Consider the following 25,422-nt stretch of genomic DNA (forward strand, 5'->3'; position numbering starts at 1 on the left):
CAAACTTTTGAACGGTAGTGTAGCCACGTGTACACATTTGTTCATATCCTTTGCTAGTTAGTGAGTTATTAGCCCAGTTACAGATCATTTGTAGTCAGCAATGGGGGAGTGATTGCTTTCTACAAGAGCACAAAAACGTGTACATTTCTAGACATATTTGAAAAGTGAGTCAGGTAAAAGAGCTTTTTTAGTCAGCGTTGTATTTTGAGACAAGCTTGAATAAGCTTAGCCAATAGGCAAAGGGTAGCATAATTGTTAAGGTTCTCTGTAATAATGGTATGACAATAATAATGCATTTTATTTTGTAAAGCGGTTGCTTGCATCAAACAACAACAGCATTTTCAGTCACCTCCTTGTCTGAAGGACAAGTGGATAAACAGGTTAATGTCAAGCCATGTATGTTTTTTTCAGGCCTACATTGAACACCACACATTGGCTGAATGAGAGAACAGCTATTTCCATGTTAAAATGTTATGGGATGCATTTTCTCCATTATTTTTGATGGTAGGCCTACATTAGGATCAAAAAGCCACAGTAGCCTACTTGAAATTAGAGGGAGCATTGCCGCTCAAGTATAAATACAGTACACACACTAAAGGGTAAGAAAATGTGTTTTGCGAAAAATAGTGTTTTTTAGACAACTGCAAAATTGTAGGGCATTCAAGGAGTTGGTCTCCCCCCACCTTGTGCCATGTCATGTCTGACCTGGACCACCTATTGAGATGGACCACCTATTTTTCCCACTTCATATTACCTAGGCTACTTTTCACTTAAGTTTCAATTCACTAGTCCGTCAAGCCCTCACCCACTTACCTGGTTAAATAAAGGTTAAATAAAGGTGAAATAAAGGTGAAATAAAGGTGAAATAAATAAATAAATAAAAAACAGCGGTCACCAACCTTTTCTGAGTCAAGATCACTTTCACAGTCAAAAAGCAAGCAGAGATCGACCGTTGTTTTTTTGTTGAGTGAAAATGTAACCCTATGCAACATTTACCTAATAAAAACAGTTCTGTGGGAATGAAGTTTGCAGTAGGCCTAATACAGTAGGCCTAACACTGCCAATATTGTTCTGACCATATTATATTTCAAAACTCGAGCTTTGATATGAAAATAGATTCAGTTGCTGCATCACTTGCAAGACACAGCTGAGCATACATTTTAATAATTTGCTTTTTATTTTACTGGACTGATGGTACCTGCATCTGATAGTCAATCTCAGCGGAGGGAGAGAGCAGCAGAGGGTCCACCTCTCACGGTCCCTCCTTTCCTCCAGTGAGACTGGGGTGTATTCATTCCACCAAACAGTTGCAAAACGTTTAGATTCGCAATTTAAACTAGTTTCTATTGGTCAAATGCAGGTGGGTCCCTCCCCATTTAGATCTGTTTAAGAAACATTATCGGCAGAATAAATACACCCCTGACCAGAGTTAGGGGACAGTCTTCCACCTGATGGCGAAACTAAAGTAACATCGCATTATTTCTGCCTCATGCACAAATTCATGTTGTTCCTATGACCAGAGAAAGTGAAATATTCCTTGATATTAAAAACAGACACGACGAGCTGCTAATAAAAACACAGACCTATCGATACACTTGCCTCCTCATTCATTGCAGCGTGAGTGGAAGTAGGGAGAAACACATGAGGTTTTGTAAAAGTGTTGACAGTGCGGAATAAAAACAAACATCAACTCACTCATAAAAACCTCAGCTCTTTGCTGTATTCTTTGACAGTCTCTCTCTGGTCATGGTTTTAAACACCATGAAATCTCACATAGGCTAGTATCAAACTTTGATGTGGGGTCGTGGAAGCTGTAGGCACAGTGATTTGAGCTTTTCGATTGTCCAGCGCAGTCAGCGCACTTGATTTAGCCACAGCTCTCCTGATCCGCCGGGTAGGCGGATGTTGTCCTTTCAGACAAATGAAATGGTTTAAAATGAGAACACTTTGCCTACCAGGCACGCAGGGCTTCTGAATCAAGTGCACCGACCACCAACAGCACAAGACAAAAAAAAAAAAAAAGCCTTTATCATTTTGACAGAAATGTTTGGTGATAAACTAGGAATGCCTTGAAGAATGACCAGTCCATCGCCCGGTTGGTGATCACCACGCTAGAATGAATGATAAACATCTTCTAGCGATGTATTGATAGGATAGGCGCCTGTCAGTCACAAAGCAAGCGATGACAGGGAAACGCAGTCTGCTGTCTGTCCCGCCTCCATGTACAATTTGTGTGCGCTGTGGTTGGTTGGTTGCAGTCAAATTTCTTTACACGGAGGAGGGAGAGAGCATGATGATCGTGAATTTGCACGTCCCATGTAATGTAAGCAGTATCGATGAGTCGAAATCCACTTAGCCTAATGATTGTTTCCCGGCCACCTATATTAATTTTATTTCGGATCTTTGCATGTCTGGCAGACATATCAGTGTGGATTACGGAACACCACCTCAAGCTGATCCTCGGCAAGACGGAGCTGCTCTTCCTCCCGGGGAAGGACTGCCCGTTCCATGATCTCGCCATCACGGTTGACAACTCCGTTGTGTCCTCCTCCCAGAGTGCAAAGAGCCTTGGCGTGACCCTGGACAACACCCTGTCGTTCTCCGCTAACATCAAGGCGGTGACCCGATCCTGTAGGTTCATGCTCTACAACATTCGGAGAGTACGACCCTGCCTTACACAGGAAGCGGCACAGGTCCTAATCCAGGCACTTGTCATCTCCCGTCTGGATTACTGCAACTCGCTGTTGGCTGGGCTCCCTGCCTGTGCCATTAAACCCCTACAACTCATCCAGAATGCTGCAGCCCGTCTGGTGTTCAACCTTCCCAAGTTCTCTCACGTCACCCCGCTCCTCTGCACACTCCACTGGCTTCCAGTTGAAGCTCGCATCTGCTTCAAGACCATGGTGCTTTCCTACGGAGCTGTGAGGGGAACGGCACCTCCAGGCTCTGATCAGTCCCTACACCCAAACGAGGGCATTGCGTTCATCCACCTCTGGCCTGCTGGCCCCCCTACCTCTGCGGAAGCACAGTTCCCGCTCAGCCCAGTCAAAACTGTTCGTTGCTCTGGCACCCCAATGGTGGAACAAGCTCCCTCACGACGCCAGGACAGCGGAGTCACTCACCACCTTCCGGAGACACTTGAAACCCCACCTCTTTAAGGAATACCTGGGATAGGATAAAGTAATCCTTCTACCCACCCCCCCAAAAAAAAAAACATATTGTAAAGTGGTTATCCCAAAAGTGGTTATCCCACTGGCTATAAGGTGAATGCACCAATTTGTAAAATGTCTTTCACATACAGCACATTCGGAAAGTATTAAGACCCCTTGACTTTTTCCACATTTTGTTATGTTACAGCCTTATTTTTAAATGGATTCAAATGTTTTTTTCCCCCTCCTCATCAATTTACACACAACACCCCATAATAACGAAGCAAAAACAGGTTTTTAGAATTGTTTTCAAATGTATAAAAAAATATTCCTTTACTCAGTACTTTGTTGAAGCACCTTTGGCAGCGATTACAGCCTCAAGTCTTATTTGGTATGACGCTACAAGCTTAGGATACCTGTATTTGGGAATTCCTTCCATTTTCTTCTTTCAGGTCTCTCCAGAGATGTTTGATCGGGTTCAAGTCAGGCCTCTGGCTGGGCCACTCAAGGACATTCAGAGACTATTCCCGAAGCCACTCCTGCGTTGGCTTGGGTGCCAGGTTTCCTCCAGACGTGACGCTTGGCATTCAGGCCAAATAGTTCAATCTTGGACTCCCTGAACAAGTCCCTTCTCCCCCGATTGCTCAGTTTGGCCAGGCAGCCAGCTCTAGGAAGAGTCTTGGTGGTTCCAAACTTGTTCCATTTGAGAATGATGGAGGCCACTGTGTTCTTGGGGACCTTCAATGCTGCAGAAATATTTTGGTACCCTTCCCCAGTTCTGTGCCTCGACACAATCCCGACAAGAGCTCTACGGACAAATCCTTTGGACATGATTTGGAAAGGCACAATCAATTGAATTTAGCACAGGTGGACTAGAAACATCTAAAAGGACGATCAATGGAAACAGGATGCACATGAGCTCAATTTTGAGTCTCATAGCAAAGGGTCTGAATACTTATGTAATTAAGGTATTAGTTTTTTTATTTTGCTAACATTTCTAAAAACCTGATCTCGCTTTGTCATTATGGGGTATTGTGTGTAGATTGATGAGGAAAAACATTGATTTAATCAATTTTAAAATAAGGCTGTAACGTAACAAAATGTGGAAAAAGTCAAGGGGTCTGAATACTTTCCGAATGCACTGTATATATTTTTAAAAGGAATGTCTTTATTCGAGAACTCGAGGTGTTCAAGGTGCTATTTTTGACACTTGCGTTTAGGCCAGGGCTGTTCCAGAAATCTACACGGTACAGGTGACACCCTCGATGTTCACTGTCTGACACTTCTTCCAATATGATTTTCATCCATCAAACAGTGAACCACAAAAAAAAAAAAAAAAAACATGTTTCTGGTTGGATTTAACCTGCCAATTGATTTCAACATGACTATGGAAACTATTTTGAGTCTCATAACAGTCTAATTCCGGCTTTGATTTACGGCGGCTCTCTGCCGTATGAAGACTGACACATTTCATTTTCTTCCAGCAGCCGATATTCCAAATGCCATCGGAGGGCAAATGTGCAGGCAGCATATGTTTTCATTTGGCGAGATGGATTAGAGTGATGCTTCATACAGCCATCACACAGCTCATTGATGCACTGTATGAGTGGCAATTCCTGACTGGCAATGTCTGTATCCGTCCGCAAACAAAATAATAATTTAGACGACTTATTTGATTGACTGAAGAGCAGGAATACTGGCCAGAAATGAAATTCATTCACTAGCTGTCACAATGCATTTGGCAGGAATGCAAAGGAGGCTTGTGTAATAGGGAGGTGGGTAAAAGCAAAAACTGGTTTGCCATCTACCAAACAGAGCCCTTAAATATGGCATATGCCTCCTTAATATTGCATTACAGAATTTTGAGAATTTAGGTTTACACTACAGTGTGGGGAAGAGATAGGCCTAGTTCTCTCCAACTAAAACGACTACAGGGTTGAGTAATGAACACAGAGCGACTTCCTTTGGATCTCTCAGCAAATCCTAATTGAGCAAAACCTTAGCAACTACTTCGCCTGATGATTGACTTTGGATGCAAACTTTAAGTACTGTTCCCAGACTTTAATTAAAAAGCTCAAAATCGGGCTTTGGGTTGGCAATATCAGTACATAAAGTACATTCTGTTCCCAAAGCTGTCAGATGTATTATTATTCCCCATATCATGTGTGCATTTTTAATATCCCTGGTTATAGCAGCAATTAAATCCTCCTCCACATTGTTTACTATGACCGAGTTTCTCATTTGAATTTTAGAGGTCATTAGACTCAAGCAGACTGTAGCTGCAATTACCACAGATTACCACCACCGAATCCACCATGTCATATACTTAGATACCTCGTATCTAAACATTTTCATCATAATGAGGTGGTACATGTCGAACTACACTTCCTGCAGCTGCAATGTACAGTTAAATGTAAAACTGAACACAACTTATGGTAATTATTCACAATCCATTTAGGGCTACTGTTTCATTACAAATGTCAACCATTTTTTGAGTATTTGTTTGTTTTCCACTGCAGATGTATATTTTATGTAGGCTACACTTTATTATCAAAACTCTATACATTAAGATGTGAACAATTGATATCATGTTTAATATAGGACTGTGTAGATGTGTACAAGTTTATCTAAAAGTATTGCATTTGGAAACAAATGTGAAAATTTGAATTTTCCCAACAAATTAAAAGGTTCCTCTCCCAGATGAAACCTCAGTGCCTCAGTTTTACAGATTTGTCAGTTTCTTCACACACACCAGCCTTAAACTCCTTTGTACTCCTCCACAACAGAGAGGAAGAAGGCAGTAATGGCCGTGTCATGTCTCTGCATGAATACCAGGACACTCCTTACAATACGCTTTTTAAAATGGTCACTTCCAGTGGAAATAGCCCATTGGGCTCCAATAATGCCAGAGACCTTGTGAGGAGTGAGATCTCATTGAGGTGTGCCACAGGGGATGACATGTCGCGCTGCATATCTGAAGAGAACTGTGAAGGATAGAGTGAAGCAAGGAAATTTCATGTGTATGCATACAAGTACTGGGGTTATACAGATTCCACCAATCTTGCCAAGACAATACATTCCAAGCACTGGTTTGTGATTTAGGCCAAGTACTGCAGTGGCAACAGCATATTTTTATTTAACCAGGTAAGCCAGTTGAGAACAAGTTCTCATTTACAACTGCGACCTGGCCAAGATAAAGCAAAGCAGTGCGATAAAAACAACAAGAGTTACATATGGGGTAAAGCAAAACATAAACTCAAAAATACAACAGAAATAAGTATATATACAGTGTGTGCAAATGTAGCAAGTTATGGAGGTAAGGCAATAAATAGGCCATAGTGAAAAATAATTACAATTAGTATTAACACTGGAATGATAGATGTACAAGAGATGATGTGCAAATAGAGATACTGGGGTGCAACTGAGCAAAATAAATAACAATATGGGGATGAGGTAGTTGGGTGGGCTAATTTCAGATGGGCTGTGTACAGGTGCAGTGATCGGTAAGGTGCTCTGACAACTGATGCTTAAAGTTAGTGAGGGAGATAAGTGTCTCCAGCTTCAGAGATTTTTGCAGTTCGTTCCAGTCATTGGCAGCAGAGAACTGGAAGGAAAGGCGGCCAAAGGAGGTGTTGGCTTTGGGGATGACCAGTGAGATATACCTGCTGGAGCGCATACTACGGGTGGGTGTTGCTATGGTGACCAATGAGCTAAGATAAGGCGGGGATTTGCCTAGCAATGATTTATAGATGACCTGGAACCAGTGGGTTTGGCGACGAATATGTAGTGAGGACCAGCCAACAAGAACGTACAGGTCACAGTGGTGGGTAGTATATGGTATCGTGGTCCTCTGTAGCTCAGCTGGTAGAGCACGGCGCTTGTAACGCCAAGGTAGTGGGTTCGATCCCCGGGACCACCCATACACAAAAATGTATGCACGCATGACTGTAAGTCGCTTTGGATAAAAGCGTCTGCTAAATGGCATATTATTATATTATTATTATTTATATGGGGCTTTGGTGACAAAACGGATGGCACTGTGATAGACTACATCCAATTTGCTGAGTAGAGTGTTGGAGGCTATTTTGTAAATGACATCGCCAAAGTCAAGGATCGGTAGGATAGTCCGTTTTACGAGGGCATGTTTGGCAGCATGAGTGAAGGAGGCTTTGTTGCGAAATAGGAAGCCGATTCTAGATTTAACTTTGGATTGGAGATGCTTAATGTGAGTCTGGAAGGAGAGTTTACAGTCTAAACCAGACACCTATGGTATTTGTAGTTGTCCACATACTCTAGGTCAGACCCGTCAAGAGTAGTGATTCTAGTCAGGTGGGTGGGTGCCAGCAGCGTTCGATTGAAGAGCATGCATTTAGATTTACTTGTGATTAAGAGCAGTTGGAGGCTACGGAAGGAGTGTTGTATGGCATTGAAGCTCGTTTGGAGGTTTGTTAACACAGTGTCCAATGAAGGTCCAGATGTATATAAAATGGTGTCGTCTGCGTAGAGGTGGATCTGAGAATCACCAGCAGCAAGAGAGACATCATTGATATACACAGAGAACAGAGTCGGCCCAAGAATTGAACCCTGTGGCACCCCCATAGAGACTGCCATAGGTCCAGACAACAGGCCCTCCGATTTGACACATTGAACTCTATCTGAGAAGTAGTTGGTGAACCAGGCGAGGCAGTCATTTGAGAAACCAAGGCTATTTAGTCTGCCAATAAGAATGCGGTGGTTGACAGAGTCGAAAGCCTTGGCCAGGTCGATGAAGACGGCTGCACAGTACTGTCTATTATCGATCGCGGTTATAATATCATTTAGGACCTTGAGCGTGGCTGAGGTGCACCCATGACTAGCTCGGACACCGGATTGCATAGCGGAGAAGGTACGGTGTGATTCAAAATGTTCGGTAATCTGTTTGTTAACTTGGCTTTCAAAAACTTTCGAAAGGCAGGGCAGGATGGATATAGGTCTGTAACAGTTTGGATCTAGAGTGTCATCCCCTTTGATGAGGGGGATGACTGCGGCAGCATTCCAATCTCTGGGGATCTCAGACGTTACGAAAGAGGTTGAACAGGCTAGTAATAGGGGTTGCGACAATTTTGGCGGCTAATTTTAGAAGGAAAGGGTCCAGATTATCTAGCCCAGATGATTTGTAGGGGTCCAGATTTTGCAGCTCTTTTAGAACATCAGCTGTCTGAATTTGTGTGAAGGAGAAGCGGGGCGGGGCGGGGTAGTGGTAGCCAGTTGGAAAGCATGGCCAGCCGTAGCAAAATGCTTGTTGAAATTCTCGATTATTGTAGATTTATCGGTGGTGACAGTGTTTCCTAGCCTCAGTGCAGTGGGCAGTTGGGAGGAGGTGCTCTTACTTTCCATGGACTTTCCAGTGTCCCAAAACTTTTTGGAGTTAGTGCTACAGGATGCAAATTTCTGTTTGAAAAAGCTAGCCTTTGCTTTCCTAACTGCTTGTGTATATTGGTTCCTAACTTCCCTGAAAGGTTGCATATTGCGGGGACTATTCGATGCTAATGCAGTACGCCACAGGATGTTTTGGGGAAGGTCAAGGGCAGTCAAGTCTGAGGAGAACCAGGGGCTATATCTGTTCTTAGTTCTGAATTTTTTGAATGGGGCATGCTTATTTAAGATTGAGAGGAAAGCACTTAAAGAACAACCAGGCATCCTCTACTGACGGAATGAGATCGATATCCATACCTGGGCCAGGTCAATTAGGAAGGCCTGCTCGATAAAGTGTTTTAGGGAGCATTTGACAGTGATGAGGGGTGGTCGTTTGACCGCGGACCCGTTACGGACGCAGGCAATAAGGCAGTGATCGCTGAGATCCTGGTTGAAGACAGCAGAGGTGTATTTAGAGGGTAAGTTAGTCAGGATGATATCTATAAGGGTGCCCATGTTTACAGATTTAGGGTTGTACCTGGTAGGTTCCTTGATAATTTGTGTGAGATTGAGGGCATCTAGTTTGGATTATAGGATGGCCGGGGTGTTAAACATATCCAACTATATATAGCCGTATGGTATAGGGTAGTGTTGTCACAAGACCAGAATTTTGACTTCGATACCAGGTTTACTATCACAATACCATCACAATACCAAAATTATGCCATGGCAAAAAAAGAAGGCATATTAGCCAAAGTCACAGAATGGCACTTCATCCAGACAGATAAACTCAGCTACTGCTCTGTTCAATCATTGGGCATCTTTTGAGTTCAATATCATTACATTTGAACATTTTTATGTCAATTTTTCAGAGACAGCAATGTACGCATTAATGAATCAATCATACAATCAATTTGACTGTTTTTACCAATCGAACTACATTTCGGTAATAATTTATTTGAATGGTAAATCTATTGATAACTGGGTATGGCCTATCCACAATACAGGTGAATGCATATTCAACAGGAGTGTGTGCATGCATTGAGTTTTAGCTTGTTTTGGCTGATTTCATGGGGCTACAGACGACAAAAAATCAGTTTCCCTTCCATTTAAGATGTTGTTAATCAGTACAATAAATACATTTGCATAGAAGTAGATTATTTTATAAAAATGTGTGCTGTCGCTAATCAGTAATGACATCATTCACGAGGCAAGAGGGAGCGGTCCGTCGGAGCACAGTCAGTTCGCTGAGGCAATAGATCATATTTTGGAAGAGACGTGAGCGAGACCAAATAATCAAATTAATGAAGTTTTTGGTGGCAATCAGCCTTGAAATCAGCATATTTTGCATTATGGTTTGTATATAACAACAAACAAAGTACTTGGGTAGTGAATTGATGTTAGCTTTACCTAGCAAGCAAAGCTAGCCTACAAAGCTGGAAGCTACCGGTATCTTCTTGCATTGTAAAGTGTTCTAGCACATATGGACATTGTTTTGTGAAGTTGCGAACAGTAATTTACAGTTTCAACATTTCCACATGCGCGTCGCATTATTCAAGTGTGTTAACTTCTGTGCAGCATGAGCGGGGAGCTAACATGATTCAGACTCCCAGTGAAGGCTAGCAATGAGTAAGTGGAGCAGTCACGGTTGGCGCTATAATAAAAGGGGTGGGCTGCGCTGATAGACACATTTGACAGTACTGAAAGTAACAAAAATTTGAGTACCAAACCGTTTTTCATGTTCTAGTATCAAAAGGTTTCGGTATACCGTGCAACACTAGTATAGATCACATAAATGGAGAAACATGAATAATCCAAGCCATGCATAGGAAAATGGTAATAGCAAGACAAATGTATAACTTGGAAAGGAAATTGGTCAAGTAGCCTAGCCAATACCTGTAACAGCAATACGCAATCTACTTATGTTGGATACAAATAAAAAATATATCCAGATAAAGAACAAATGTGCGCCATGTTTCACACAGAGACAAATAAAATGTCAAAATGTGTGCAACCCCAGTGTATTTTTCTACTCAACTCCTCTAAAGTAGAACTGCCTCTGGTCAGCCCTCCAGCAGGCCATATAGTACTGCCTGCACACGTCAGACAGACAACTCCACTCTGGTACCCACACACTCCATGCAACCATACACTACTACACATAGTAAGAGGGGGACTGATTTACTAAACCCAATTACCAGAGGTCATGGGTTAAGGATTGGAGAACCACTCAACTCTTATTTTTTGTCAATATTGAAGTTCATTGTTATCATTGAGGAGAATATTCAGAAAAACAACCTTTCAATAGAATTATCAAATCTCAGACAGAACCAGAATAGTAGAACTAGTTACATGGATAACTAATAGAAACTGTCTCTACGGCGTGACATGATAGCTGCTTGGTAAAATGTGTGAGCAGCTTGATATTCTGGCATGAAGTCCCTTCATGATGTCACATGCCCATACACCAGGGAATGTAGCTTAAGGGGCTGTGGATTCCAAAATAAAAGCATGGTCTCATAAACAAACTCTCAGTTCTACATTATTCGTCTGGTACTTCATGCCATCATGGCATATGTATGTGTCTGGTCCACAGCATTATTTCTGTTCTCCGAGATATAGACTCACAGAAAGTGAAACACTAACAGTCATTCAGAAGTTCATGGGGAAAAGGCAATTTCACTTCGGAGCTGTCACCTAGCAACGCAGATAAGCTAATGTTTTTGGTGCGGAACATGTTGGAATGGATAAAAAATCTGTTGCGTCTCTGACAATGGAATGAGAATAGTGGGTGGAGATAAAGGTGCTATGCTCTGTCAGACATTTAGGCTACCATTTCCTTTTTTGTGACCCACAGGTACAATATAGAAATTCATATAATATTCAGCTCGTAATATTTTTAAAGGTACATAAATACAAAGTATTGATCATTAAGACCATAGTAAAATTTAAAAGTAATTAAACATTTAATATGTAAAGGAAAATATTTTCCTTTACGGGTTTTCGCTCCACCCTTGTACTTGATTGATGAATTAAGGTCAATAATTAGTAAGGAACTCCCCTCACCTGGTTGTCTAGGTCTTCATTTAAAGGAAAAACTAAAAACCCACACACACTGCCCTCCGTGGAATGAGTTTGAGACCACTGGTGTAAGTAAGCATGTCACTTTCCCACTTAAAAAGGGAAATAGCACACATTTTCATAATCTCTAGCACCACTCCAACATCAACAAAAGAAAAAGGCGCGTTTCTATGTTTGTGGAATAAAAAATAGCGGAAGATAAGTGTTTCCAATGACATCGGTGTGCATCATGTGACTTTAACCAATTCCGAATAGGCATTGTCTACTAATGTGCTGGATGACAAATATGAATTGGACATTTTTTTAAATTTCCCTTTAATAAACCATCTCTCACAGAAGTCCCTGGGCATATCCATAATACCGCAACAGCATATCATTATTTCAAGGGAAACTTCTAAACGGCCAATTAGGGCCTACTACACCTGTATCCTACATAAGGAGCACAATGATATATTGATATATTCCTAGGGGAATGGGGCTCCATCAAAGAGGACTAAGTTGCATGCTGTTATCAATCTTTGGGAGAAAAGCCTTGCCGTCTAGCCTATAACACAGTGATTCTGCTTTCTAAAGCACCAACCTCAGAGCATCTCTGATCTCAGCTTGGTTTTAATCTCAGCCTGGTCCGTGGAGGGGGAGGAAGGTGGTTTGCAGGAATGACCTATAACTCCTACACAAGTGTACGTTGTCATCCGTTCTCAAAAAACTATCATCTTTCCCGCCTACTCCTGTCGGCTTGAAAAAGCAATCCAGTCCCACTGCCTTCCAATCTCTCACACATCCACCTCATCCCATCGCCAGCCCCGCGACAATCATCTTCTCATCAGACATCCCACTCACTGCTCACTGACATCCAAGCAGGTAATTACTCCAATGCAGGCAAATTACAATGCGCTGCAGACATCTAGATTGCTTTGTATATGCATGCATGTATGACTGACCAGACTGTCTGTCCAATCGACCTTGACCTTGTTAATGGAATTTTGTTTTGTCCAAAGACATGCTGTAAGACAGGCCATATCAAACTAGCACAACAGCACTTAATACTAAATGAATAAATTCATACTAAATGCATTAATTAATTGTAATTTCACCAAAGCATGCTGACCATTGTCTTCAAAACACACCATGATAGATATGCATTTTATTCATAATGATGTACTATACTGCTGCTTACATTTACTGTACCAAAGCTTTTATTCAGACTCTGCCATCTTCTACTATTCAGAGAAAGGATTGACATTTCAAATGTGCACCATAACACAGGGCTAGATATCCACTTAGACATTTGAGATCCCTTTTCCCCTGTGAGCTAGTGTGATAATGGCATTTGTGAGCACTACAAATGCACCGTTTAATTTACTGCGTTATTCCTATCGATTTTGGAATCATTGGTGGAGCCCTCCTCCACCTGCCACCAGTAAATACAAGCCTTGCAAAATGTATCATCATTAACAAATGGAGGACAATAATATTTAAATGGTGCTCAATTTCTAATAAATGAATAAATTATTGATTGAGAAAAACTAAATATATCCCTTCCTCTATTCTCAGGGGATGTAAGACTTCAAATAATGGGCAGAGTAATCCCTAGAATAATATGGAGTTACTCGTAATACCTCCATAAAGTCCTAGAGGAACAGCTTATGTCGGGCTGTGAATGATGTGATGTGAATCTGTAAATAATATATGACACATTTAAACCCATGTTATAGTCTTCAAATTACAAGTATTCCAGTTACATGCCATTATTCGGCATAAAAATAAAAACAGAGGTCTACAAAAATGTCCTTACCGCAAGTGCTTTGGACAGTCTTGTACGGAAGTCGTTGAGAACGATGGTGACAATGTCCTGGTGAGGGATGTAGACATAGCCTCCCTTCAGGTAGACCTTCCTGGTTCTCACCAGATCCAACGCATCTTGGAATGGGACCTTGAAATAAAACAGAAACGGGGGTATGAGGTAATACATTCAACATAACTTGCTCATCCAGATGTTTTGCCTCCCAATAGAATATTCATTCTCTTAACACAGGGGTGCACTTACAGTTGAAGTCGGAAGTTTACATACACCTTAGCCAAATACATTTAAACTCAGTTTTTCACAATTCCTGACATTTAATCCTAGTAAAAATTCCCTGTCTTAGGTCAGTTAGGATCACCACTTTATTTTAAGAATGTGAAATGTCAGAATAATAGTAGAGAGAATGATTTATTTCAGCTTTTATTTATTTCATCACATTCCCAGTGGGTCAGAAGTTTACATGCACTCAATTAGTATTTGGTTGCATTGCCTTTAAAATTGTTTGTTTAACTTGGGTCAAATGTTTCGGGTAGCCTTCCACAAGCTTCCCACAATAAGTTAGGAGGAATGGGCCAAAATTCACCCGACAGAGCTGGTGTAACTGAGTCAGGTTTGTAGGCGTCCTTGCTCGCACATGCTTTTTCAGTTCTGCCCACAAATGTTCTATAGGATTGAGGTCAGGGCTTTGTGATGGCCACTCCAATACCTTGACTTTGTTGTCCTTAAGCCATTTTGCCACAACTTTGGAAGTATGCTTGGGGTCATTGTCCATTTGGAAGACCCCACAGCATGATGCTGCCACCCCCGTGTTTCACGGTTGGGAGGGTGTTCTTCGGCTTGCAAACATAACGATGGTCATTATGGCCAAACAGTTGTATTTGTGTTTCATCAGACCAGAGGACATTTCTCAAAAAAGTACAATCTTTGTCCCCATGTACAGTTGCAAACCGTAGTCTGGCTTTTTTTATGGCGGTTTTGGAGCAGTGGCTTCTTCCTTGCTGAGCGGCCTTTCAGGTTATGTCGATATAGGACTCGTTTTACTGTGGATATAGATACTTTTGTACCCGTTTCCTCCAGCATCTTCACAAGGTCATTTGCTGTTGTTCTGGGATTGATATGCACTTTCCGCACCAAAGTACGTTCATCTCTAGGAGACAGAACGCGTCTCCTTCCTGAGCGGTATGACGGCTGCGTGGTCCCATGGTGTTTATACTTGCATACTATTGTTTGTACAGATGAATGTGGTACCTTCAGGCATTTGGAAATTGCTCCCAAGGATGAACCAGACTTGTGGAGGTCTACAAATTTTTTTCTGAGGTCTTGGCTGATTTCTTTTGATTTTCCCATGATGTCAAGCAAAGAGGCATTGCGTTTGAAGGTAGGCCTTGAAATACATCCATAGGTACACCTCCAATTGACTCAAATTATGTCAATTAGCCTATCAGAAGCTTCTAAAGCCATGACATCATTTTCTGGAATTTTCCAAGCTGTTTAAAAGGCACAGTCAACTTAGCATATGTAAACTTCTGACCCACTGGAATTGTGATACAGTGAATTGTAAGTGAAATAATCTGTCTGTAAACAATTGTTGGAAAAATTACTTGTGTCATGCACAAAGTAGATGTCCTAACCGACTTGCCAAAACGATAGTTTGTTAACAAGACATTTGTGGAGTGGTTGAAAAACAAGTTTTAATGACTCCGACCTAAGTGCATGTAAACTTACGAATTCAACTGTATATGTCCTCTAATATAACCACGTGAGGATTTCACCTTTGTAGAAAAGAACGGAAAATTGATAACTCACTTTGTAGAAGTCTTGGTAGTCAACCGTGGTTCCACTGACAGCAAATCTTGAGTTGATGAGTTTGTCCATCAGGTTGTTCTTCTCTTCAACACTAATCTAGACATTAGGAAAAGGTAGTTGGCATTCAGTCACAGAAACAAGCATATTGACCCTTGATAGTATAGCTATCTAACGATGTAATGTTGTTGCATTCTCCAGAGTGAGATGAAGACTGTTGTACACTTGCCCATCTATCATGTCCTCTTACGCCTAAACAAACGAAAGACAATCTGTCCTCGGGCTGTCGATGACCTATCTGACTGGTATGGGTCTCAATCAATAGAGTGGAAGCAGCAAACACATGGTAAGGCGAGGGAGTGGAGAGCTGGTTCGTATTCATTAGTTCATATGAGTCACTCCCTGTTTCAGTCCATTTTGGCCTGGCATAAATGCCATTGTGGGATATCTTACACTGAAGACCCATAATGCATCAGATGCTTTATCATCACAACATATCAGGCTTTAATAATAGCTACGTTTCATAATTGGTGACAATATGCGCATTTTCCCACCACAGATGTGTTTCCATCAAATGTACTTGCTGCGGATAAAAGGCTGAGCATGATGACGTAGTGCACATAAAAATAACTTTTGCGGTTCAATTCCCATGTACCAAATAAAATACAAGTTAAATGGGTTTTCGTCGCATTTAACTCTGATGGTTTTGTCACAAAAAATGTGCGCTCTAGCCAACAGCTTGCACATACAGTGCAGGTATAGCACGTGATGAGATTTTAAAATGGACAAAAGAGCAAGATTTTTATTTGTCAAAACGGCAGCCAAGCATCGATCATGTCACCAGAACGAGACCCTCTACGTTTATTGTAAAGGAGCATCAAGGTCTTCACTGTGCATTTCATCTGTAGCCTAATACACTGCACGCTTCCAGAGTCGTAGTGGGAGGAACACACAACATATCAGAGTGACTCCATGTTTACTTTGACATGGTTATTATATCAATATTTGCACATAAAAGGAGTTGACCGCAATTTCTTGCATAATTAATTTTACCGACACAAAAAGATCCCACCTTGTCTAGCGTATTTTGTCTTGTCGACATTTGGAAAGTTTATCAACAAATCTGCTTTTCCTGTTCCCATCAGGTCAGTCGTGACATTTTTTATCCGACATGTATTTTACTTGCATAAAAAGGTTGGCTGGAAACCTGGTTACTGTAATAGAAACGGGGATAAACACAGCCAACCATAAGGGCAGATAAAACACAGCCAACCATAAGGGCAGATAAAACACAGCCAACCATAAGGGCAGATAAAACACAGCCAACCATAAGGGCAGATAAAACACAGCCAACCATAAGGGCAGACGGAGTTAGAACCTTGCCACCCATCTCCCAAGACATTATCAAAGAAAGGCTGCCAGCTATGTAGAACCTGCGGCCATAACAAACGCTTTACCATCTGTCACTCAAATAATGATATCCAGGGCAGAGTATGTGAGCGGAGCGTGATTCCCAAAGGCTGGAGCGTCGGCCTTCTCGCTCGCTCCAATTTCGCTCCAGTAGCGCTCACTTCACGAGCTCAGGGCATGCCCGGCCCAGCATTCATTTGCTTTAGCTACTGTCATGGAGTTCGCTAAATATTTTCATAAACTGATCAAACACAGGCGCTAAATCAAGGTGACTTACAAAAACTAAGACCAAGAGCAAGAGAGGGAGTGCGGTGATGTAGTGTCCACAACTAAAGAATCATTGTGGAATCTGAAAAAACACGTATCCCGAAAGCATGATGCTTTACTTACTACGTGTACATGCTAAAAGAAAGGAACGAGGTGGGTAGATAACTGTGTGTCATTGTAGCAAAGTATTTCTAAACTAAAAAGCAGATCTCTTAAACTTTTCGTTCATTTTTGTTCTATCTTCTATACAATAGGCCATAACGGTTTATGGCCCAATAGGCCTGGCATATTAAACAGCTTTCCGTTTTGATTGTTTTTTTTTTGCCTAAAAACCTTTAGGCCTACCTATAGGAAAATAATAAACATCTCTGCCCAGCCTGGCAAGAGTGGCCAAAAGGGTGTTTAGCATCCCCAGTGGCTCTGCAAGTGTGGAGAGGATATTCTCTCCGCTGCTGGTCTACAGGCACCATCGGATGAGCCTGAAGCCGCAGACTGGCCAAACTCGTGTTTCTAAAAATGAATTCAAAAAAGGCACTAATAAGTCATTGTTCGTTTAATTTGTATTTAAGTAAGACTATGATGATTCAATACAACAGAATGTTGTTTAAATGCTGAAAGCTGTACGTCCCTGCCAACCTATTGTGTCGCACTCGCAGATGCTTCACAATGTATTCCTTTGTAGGCTATAGGCTTGAAATAATATAGCCTAAATTATTCATTTTCGTTCCATCTTAGGCTCCCTGTCTGGCTGCCCTACTTAGTGTTTATATGCTGTTTAATATGACATGTAGCCTATTTGAAATTATGTTCGCTTCTTACATTCACCTTTTCATGTTTACTCAAATACTTTTCATTCAAATCCATATGGTTTGGTTTCAATAAAAATAGATGGTGTTGGTTAAATTGTGATTTTAATGAATGGAGTGAATTTGGAGCAGCAGTTTCTCACAGGTTTTTTTCTGTGAGTGTGGAGCGGTTTTTAGTGGAGCGGTAGGAAACGACATGGAGCACCGGAGCGGTGTGCAAGCACCTCTCCATGAGTGATGAGCGGGATCTCCAACCGCTCATCTCCACTCACATGCTCTGATCCAGGGACTGTTTGGGGAAATGTTCTACCTATCCCCTTCTGGGCAATGTATGTGATGAATGGACTTTTTCACAGTGCAAAATATGCGAGTTGGTGGGAGGGAGGGGAATCACCTCCCTTGTTGCCATATTGCAATACTAAAAACACTGCTCTACTCACTGGTCATGTCAAATTAAATGAAAAGGAGCATGTTCTATACAGTACTGTAAATGTGTACTATTTAATTATTTGAGTTCAATTGATTTATCTTGTACAAGTTTTAATTTATCACAACAAATCTTATGGAACACACCTGGAAGTAAAACAGAATTCAACTTCAAAATAGATCGATTGCAAAAACAACCCTCACCACAGCAGACGTTTTCAGACAGGTATACTATTGTGAGCTGACACCGCCATCTGCTGGCGGGTCTGAAACATTACCAGAAATATGTCCAAACAGCATCATGAACAGACTTACTGAGAATTTATATTTAGCAAAGTTGACACCTGTTACTAATATATATATATATATATATATATATATATATATATATATATATATATATATATATATATATATATATACACAAATAAATCGAAACTTTGCACCAGTGCATACCACTTCTGCATTCACCAATGGAGGACAGGGATGAACCATTTGCTTGGTTATGCCAATTCCCGTCTTTATATTGATGGCAGAGCTGTTTTGCTCACATTTCAGAGTAAAATGTGCATTTCCCTCCACAACAACAACATAAATAAATAGACTCACTGTATGATAGTGAAGATTATTGCGATGCAGAAATTCGCTTTGGTTTTTGGGATGCAGGTGTTTGAAGCGATAACGGAAGAGGTCAATCTCTTGCTGGATAAACCACCGTCTGAGATCTTCTCTGCAAGATTAAAAAAGTAAACTTATTGTTTGTTCAATTTACAAAGTAAGAGAATCACTTGGTATGTTGTGTCACAAATCATTTGGTAGAAGACATCCTCCTCTTGGTACATGCCTATTTGGAGAAAGGGACATTACATGTTTATTGAAAAGGCTGTAAAGACTTCACTTACGTTTGGCAGTATGCAAGCCGGAGAATGAAGTGGGAGATATGGTCCTTTCTTCGCTTCTCAAATTCACTGGGCCCAGTTTGAGGTTTCCGGTCATCCTTAGTGGTTTTAAAAGGAAAGCATACCTGAACATCTCAACATCCCAAAAGAAAGCATTCTCTATTTCAATATCAATGTCAAACTCTTGATCACCACCTGCAATTCACCAGTGTTTTCTATTTTCCTTTGATGAAGGACTGAAAAATCAATACACACTATGAGTAGAGCTGACCCCAATTATTCGACTGGCGCAGCGGTGTAAGGCACTGCATCTCAGTGCTTGAGGCGTCACTACAGACCCCCTGGTTCGATTCCAGGCTGTATCACAACCGGCCATGATTGGGAGTCCCATAGGGCGGCGCACAATTGACCCAGCGTCGTCCGGGTTTGGCCGGTGTAGGCCGTCATTGTAAATAAGAATTTGTTCTTAACTGACTTGCCTGGTTAAATAAAAGGTGAAAATAAATAAATAATATACAAAAATTGGTCGATATAGGCTGTTGGTCGACCGAGAAGCAAATATACACTACCGTTCAAAAGTTTGGGGTCACTTAGAAATGTCATTGTTTTCGAAAGAAACGCAATTTCTTTGTCCATTAAAATAACATCAAATTGATCAGAAATACAGTGTAGACATTGTTAATGTTGTAAATGGCTATTGTAGCTGGAAACTGCTGATTTTTAATGGAATATCTACATTGGCGTACAGAGGCCCATTATCAGCAACCATCAGTCCTGTGTTCCAATGGCACGTTGTGTTTGCTAATCCAAGTTTATCATTTTAAAAGGCTAACTGATCATTAGAAAACCCTTTTGCAATTATGAAAACGGTTGTGCTGATTAAAGAAGCAATAAAACTGGCCTTCTTGAGACTATTTGAGTATCTGGAGCATCAGCAATTGTCGGTTCGATTACAGGCTCAAAATGGCCAGAAACAAATAAACTTTCTTCTGAAACTCATCAGTCTACTCTTCTTCTGAGAAATGAAGACTATTCAATGCGATAAATTGCCAAGAAACTGAAGATCTCGTACAACGCTGTGTACTACTACCTTCACAGAACAGCGCAAACTGTCTCTAACCAGAATAGAAAGAGGAGTGGGAGGCCCCGGTGCGCAACTGAGCAAGAGGACAAATACATTAGTGTCTAGTTTGAGAAACAGACGCCTCACAGGTCCTCAACTGGCAGCTTCATTAAATAGTACCCGCAAAACACCAGTCTCAACGACAACAGTGAAGAGGGCGACTCCGGGATGCTGACCTTCTAGGCAGAGTTGCAAAGAAAAAGCCATATCTCAGACTGGCCAATAAAAATAAAAGATTAAGATGGGCAAAAGAACACAGACACTAGACAGAGGAAGATTGGAAAAAAGTGTTATGAACAGACGAATCGAAGTTTGAGGTGTTCGGATCACAAAGAAGAACATTTGTGAGACGCAGACCAAATGAAAAGATGCTGGAGGAGTGCTTGATGCCATCTGTCAAGCATGGTGGAGGCAATGTGATGGTGGTAAAGCGGGAGATTTGTACAGGGTAAAAGGGATCACTCCATTTTGCAACGCCATGCCATACTCTGTGGACGGCGCTTGATTGGAGCAAATTTCCTCCTACAACAGGACAATGACCCAAAGCACAGCTCCAAACTATGCAATAACTATTTAGGGAAGAAGCAGTCAGCTGGTATTCTGTCTATAATGGAGTGCCCAGCACAGTCACCAGATCTCAACCCTATTGAGCTGTTGTGGGAGCAGCTTGACCGTATAGTACGTAAGAAGTGCCCATCAAGCCAATCCAACTTGTGGGAGGTGCATCAGGAAGCATGGGAAGAAATCTCTTCAGATTACCTCAACAAATTGACAACAAGAATGCCAAAGATCTGCAAGGCTGTAATTGCTGCAAATGGAGGATTCTTTGACGAAAGCAAAGTTTGAAGGACACAATTATTATTTCAATTAAAAATTATTTTTTCTAACCTTGTCAATGACTACATTTCCTATTCACTTTGCTATATTTCCTATTCAAACTAATTTCATGTATGTTTTCATGGAAAACAAGGACATTTCTAAGTGACCCCAAACTTTTGAACGGTAGTGTATATACAGTACCCGTCAAAGGTTTGGACACACCTACTCATTCAAGGGTTTTTTCTTAATATTTTTACTATTTTCTACATTGTAGAATAATAGCGAAGACGTCAAAACTAAGAATAACACATATGGAATCACGTAGTAACCAAAAAAAAGTGTTAAACAAATCAAAATATATTTTATATTTGAGATTCTTCAAAGTAGCCACCCTTTGCCTTGATGACAGCGTTGCACACTCTTGGCATTTTCTCAACCAGCTTAATGAGGTAGTCACCTGGATTGCATTTGAATTAACAGGTGTGCCTTGTTAAAAGTTAATTTGTGGAATTTCTTTCCTTCTTATTTTGTTTGAGCCAATTAGGTAGTTGTGTTGTGACAAGGTAGGGGTGATATACAGAAGACAGCCCTATTTGGTAAAAGACCAAGTCCATACTATGGCAAGAACAGCTAAAATAAGCAAAGGGAAACAGTCCATCATTACTTTAAGACACGAAGGTCAGTCAATACGGAATATTTAAAAGAACTTTGAAAGTTTCTTCAAGTGCAGTGGCAAAAACCATCAAGCGCTATGATGAAACTGGCTCTCATGAGGACCACCACAGGAAAGGAGGACCCAGAGTTACCTCTGCTGCAGAAGATACGTTTATTAGTTACCAGCCTCAGATTGCAGCCCAAATAAATGCTTCACAGAGTTCAAGTAACAGACACATCAACTGTTCAGAGGAGACTGACAATCAGGCCTTCATGGTCGAATTGCTGCAAAGAAACCACTACTAAAGGCCACCAATAAGAAGAAGACACTTGCTTGGGCCAAGAAACACGAGCAATTGACATTAGACCGGTAGAAATCGGTCCATTGGTCTGATGAGTCCAAATTTGAGATTTTTGTTTCCTACCGCCGTGTCTTTGTGAGACGCAGAGTAGGTGAACGGATTAACACTGCATGTGTGGTTCCCACCGTGAAGCATGGAGGAGGTGGTGTGATGGTGCTTTGCTGGTGACACTGTCTGTGATTAATTTAGAATTCAAGGCACACTTAACCAGCGTGGCTACCACAGAATTCTGCAGCGATACGCCATCCCATCTGGTTTGTGCTCAGTAGGACTATCATTTGTTTTTCAACAGGACAATGACCCAACACCTCCAGGCTGTGCAAGGGCTATTTGACCAAGATGGAGAGTGATGGAGTGCTGCATCAGATGACCTGGCCTCCACAATCACCCGACCTCAACCCAATTGAGATGTTTTGGGATGAGTTGGACCCCAGAATGAAGGAAAAGCAGCCAACAAGTGCTCAGCATGTGGGAACTCCTTCAAGACCGTTGGAAAAGCATTCCAGGTGAAGCTGGTTGAGAGAATGCCAAGAGTGTGCAAAGCTGTCATCAAGGCAAAGGGTGGCTACTTTGAAGAATATCAAATATATTTGGATTTGTTTAACACTTTTTTGGTTACTACATGATTCCATAGATGTTATTTCATAGTTTGATGTCTTCACTATTATTCTACAATGTAGAAATAGTAAAAATAAAGAAAAACCCTTGAATGAGTAGGTGTCCAAACTTTTGACTGGTACTGTATATATTTTATGGCACACGAGACATCTTAGCTCCCTCTGTAGATGCCTACTGGACAAATGGATTTGTATTGCTTTTAAGACTTTTAATGAATTTTTATCTTAAACACATTTTATTCTAGGTAGCTAGTTGTATAGGTAGCTATCAAGTAAACGCCTGTCTTATTTGCGCCCATCTCAGTGAACTAATCCATTGCGGAGGCCGCGGGGATGGCGCAGTCCAAGAAGGGGAGTGTGGCTGCACAATGCACGTCTCTTCAGAATGCGCCCTCTCCCACCAATTTGTGCACATTCATTGTTTCATAACTTCATTGTGTGTATTGTTTGCGTTTGATTGTTAGTGTATTAATTCCCCATTACATATATCACCAGTAGTACATTTACTGTTACTTCCTATAATTTCTAATCTAACATGTTTTTTTGATTACGGTAATGTCTGTTAATGCATTCTATTATATACAGTGGGGGAAAAAAGTATTTAGTCAGCCACCAATTGTGCAAGTTCTCCCACTTAAAAAGATGAGAGAGGCCTGTAATTTTCATCATAGGTACACGTTAACTATGACAGACAAAATGAGAAGAAAAAAAATCCAGAAAATCACATTGTAGGATTTTTTATGAATTTATTTGTAAATTATGGTGGAAAATAAGTATTTGGTCAATAACAAAAGTTTCTCAATACTTTGTTATATACCCTTTGTTGGCAATGACACAGGTCAAACGTTTTCTGTAAGTCTTCATAAGGTTTTCACACACTGTTGCTGGTATTTTGGCCCAATTCCTCCATGCAGATCTCCTCTAGAGCAGTGATGTTTTGGGGCTGTCGCTGGGCAACACGGACTTTCAACTCCCTCCAAAGATTTTCTATGGGGTAAAGATCTGGAGAATGGCTAGGCCACTCCAGGACCTTGAAATGCTTCTTACGAAGCCACTCCTTCGTTACCCGGGCGGTGTGTTTGGGATCATTGTCATGCTGAAAGACCCAGCCACGCTGATGGAAGGAGGTTTTCACTCAAAATCTCACGATACATGGCCCCATTCATTCTTTCCTTTACACGGATCAGTCGTCCTGGTCCCTTTGCAGAAAAACAGCCCCAAAGCATGATGTTTCCACCCCCATGCTTCACAGTAGGTATGGTGTTCTTTGGATGCAACTCAGCATTCTTTGTCCTCCAAACACGACAAGTTGAGTTTTTACCAAAAAGTTCTATTTTGGTTTCATCTGACCATATGACATTCTCCCCAATCCTCTTCTGGATCATCCAAATGCACTCTAGCAAACTTCAGACGGGCCTGGACATGTACTGGCTTAAGCAGGGGGACACGTCTGGCACTGCAGGATTTGAGTCCCTGGCGGCGTAGTGTGTTACTGATGGTAGGCTTTGTTACTTTGGTCCCAGCTCTCTGCAGGTCATTCACTAGGTCCCCCGTGTGGTTCTGGGTTTTTTGCTCACCGTTCTTGTGATCATTTTGACCCCACGGGGTGAGATCTTGCGTGGAGCCCCAGATCGAGGGAGATTATCAGTGGTCTTGTATGTCTTCCATTTCCTAATAATTGCTCCCACAGTTGATTTCTTCAAACCAAGCTGCTTACCTATTGCAGATTCAGTCTTCCCAGCCTGGTGCAGGTCTACAATTTTGTTTCTGGTGTCCTTTGTCAGCTCTTTGGTCTTGGCCATAGTGGAGTTTGGAGTGTGACTGTTTGAGGTTGTGGACAGGTGTCTTTTATACTGATAACAAGTTCAAACAGGTGCCATTAATACAGGTAACGAGTGGAGGACAGAGGAGCCTCTTAAATAAGAAGTTACAGGTCTGTGAGAGCCAGAAATCTTGCTTGTTTGTAGGTGACCAAATACTTATTTTCCACCATAATTTGCAAATAAATTCATTAAAAATCCTACAATGTGATTTTCTGGAAGAAAAAAATCTCAATTTGTCTGTCATAGTTGACGAGTACCTATGATGAAAATTACAGGCCTCTCATCTTTTTAAGTGGGAGAACTTGCACAATTGGTGGCTGACTAAATATTTTTTTTCCCCACTGTGTGTGTGTGTGTATATATATATACACTGAGATCATGTGTTACTTAAATAAAGTCCACCTGTGTGCAATCTAACTAATTATGTGACTTCTGAAGGTAATTGGTTGCACCAGATCTTATTTAGGGGCTTCATAGCAAAGGGGGTGAATACATATGCACGCACCACTTTTCCGCTATTTATTTTTTTGAATTCTTTGAAACAAGTTATTTTTTTAATTTCACTTCACTTCACCAATTTGGAATATTTTGTGTATGTCCATTACATGAAATCCAAATAAAAATATATTTAAATTACAGGTTGTAATGCAACAAAATAGGAAAAATGCCAAGGGGGATGAATAATTTTGCAAGGCACTGTAAATGTGCCCATTTGGAGATCTGACAGTATTTCTGATTGGCTTAATTCACCACCACTAATGAGCTGTGGAGCGTCTCAAAGTAATGTTTCCTTCACCTCAAACAGAAAGCAAACAGTCTGTTTCTACATCCATTGAGAATGAAAATAATTCCTCAACATTAGATTTTTTCCCCCAACCCTCTCCCTTTCGATAACCACTCAGCGTGAAAGGGAAAAATGTAATGCTTGAATCCAGTGGAAACACAATAAAATAGGCCTACCTGATTACTTCTTATCCCTTGCGCA

General features: G+C 41.2%; 1 protein-coding gene across 2 annotated transcripts in view; it reads right to left on the reverse strand.

Moving 5' to 3' along the window:
• Positions 1-25,422, reverse strand: part of prim2 (DNA primase subunit 2) — a 90,473-nt gene that overhangs the window by 62,396 nt on the left and 2,655 nt on the right. For both annotated transcript variants that reach the window (XM_041887783.2, XM_041887774.2), the window contains exons 4-7: positions 19,043-19,137; positions 18,750-18,870; positions 15,235-15,330; positions 13,420-13,557 (exon numbers count right to left, since the gene is read on the reverse strand). In XM_041887783.2, the coding sequence (XP_041743717.2) occupies positions 13,420-13,557; positions 15,235-15,330; positions 18,750-18,870; positions 19,043-19,137 (450 nt within the window). The remainder of the gene's footprint in view (positions 1-13,419; positions 13,558-15,234; positions 15,331-18,749; positions 18,871-19,042; positions 19,138-25,422) is intronic.

This window comes from Coregonus clupeaformis, chromosome 1 (assembly GCF_020615455.1).
Source record: "Coregonus clupeaformis isolate EN_2021a chromosome 1, ASM2061545v1, whole genome shotgun sequence".
Classification (NCBI taxonomy): domain Eukaryota; kingdom Metazoa; phylum Chordata; class Actinopteri; order Salmoniformes; family Salmonidae; genus Coregonus; species Coregonus clupeaformis.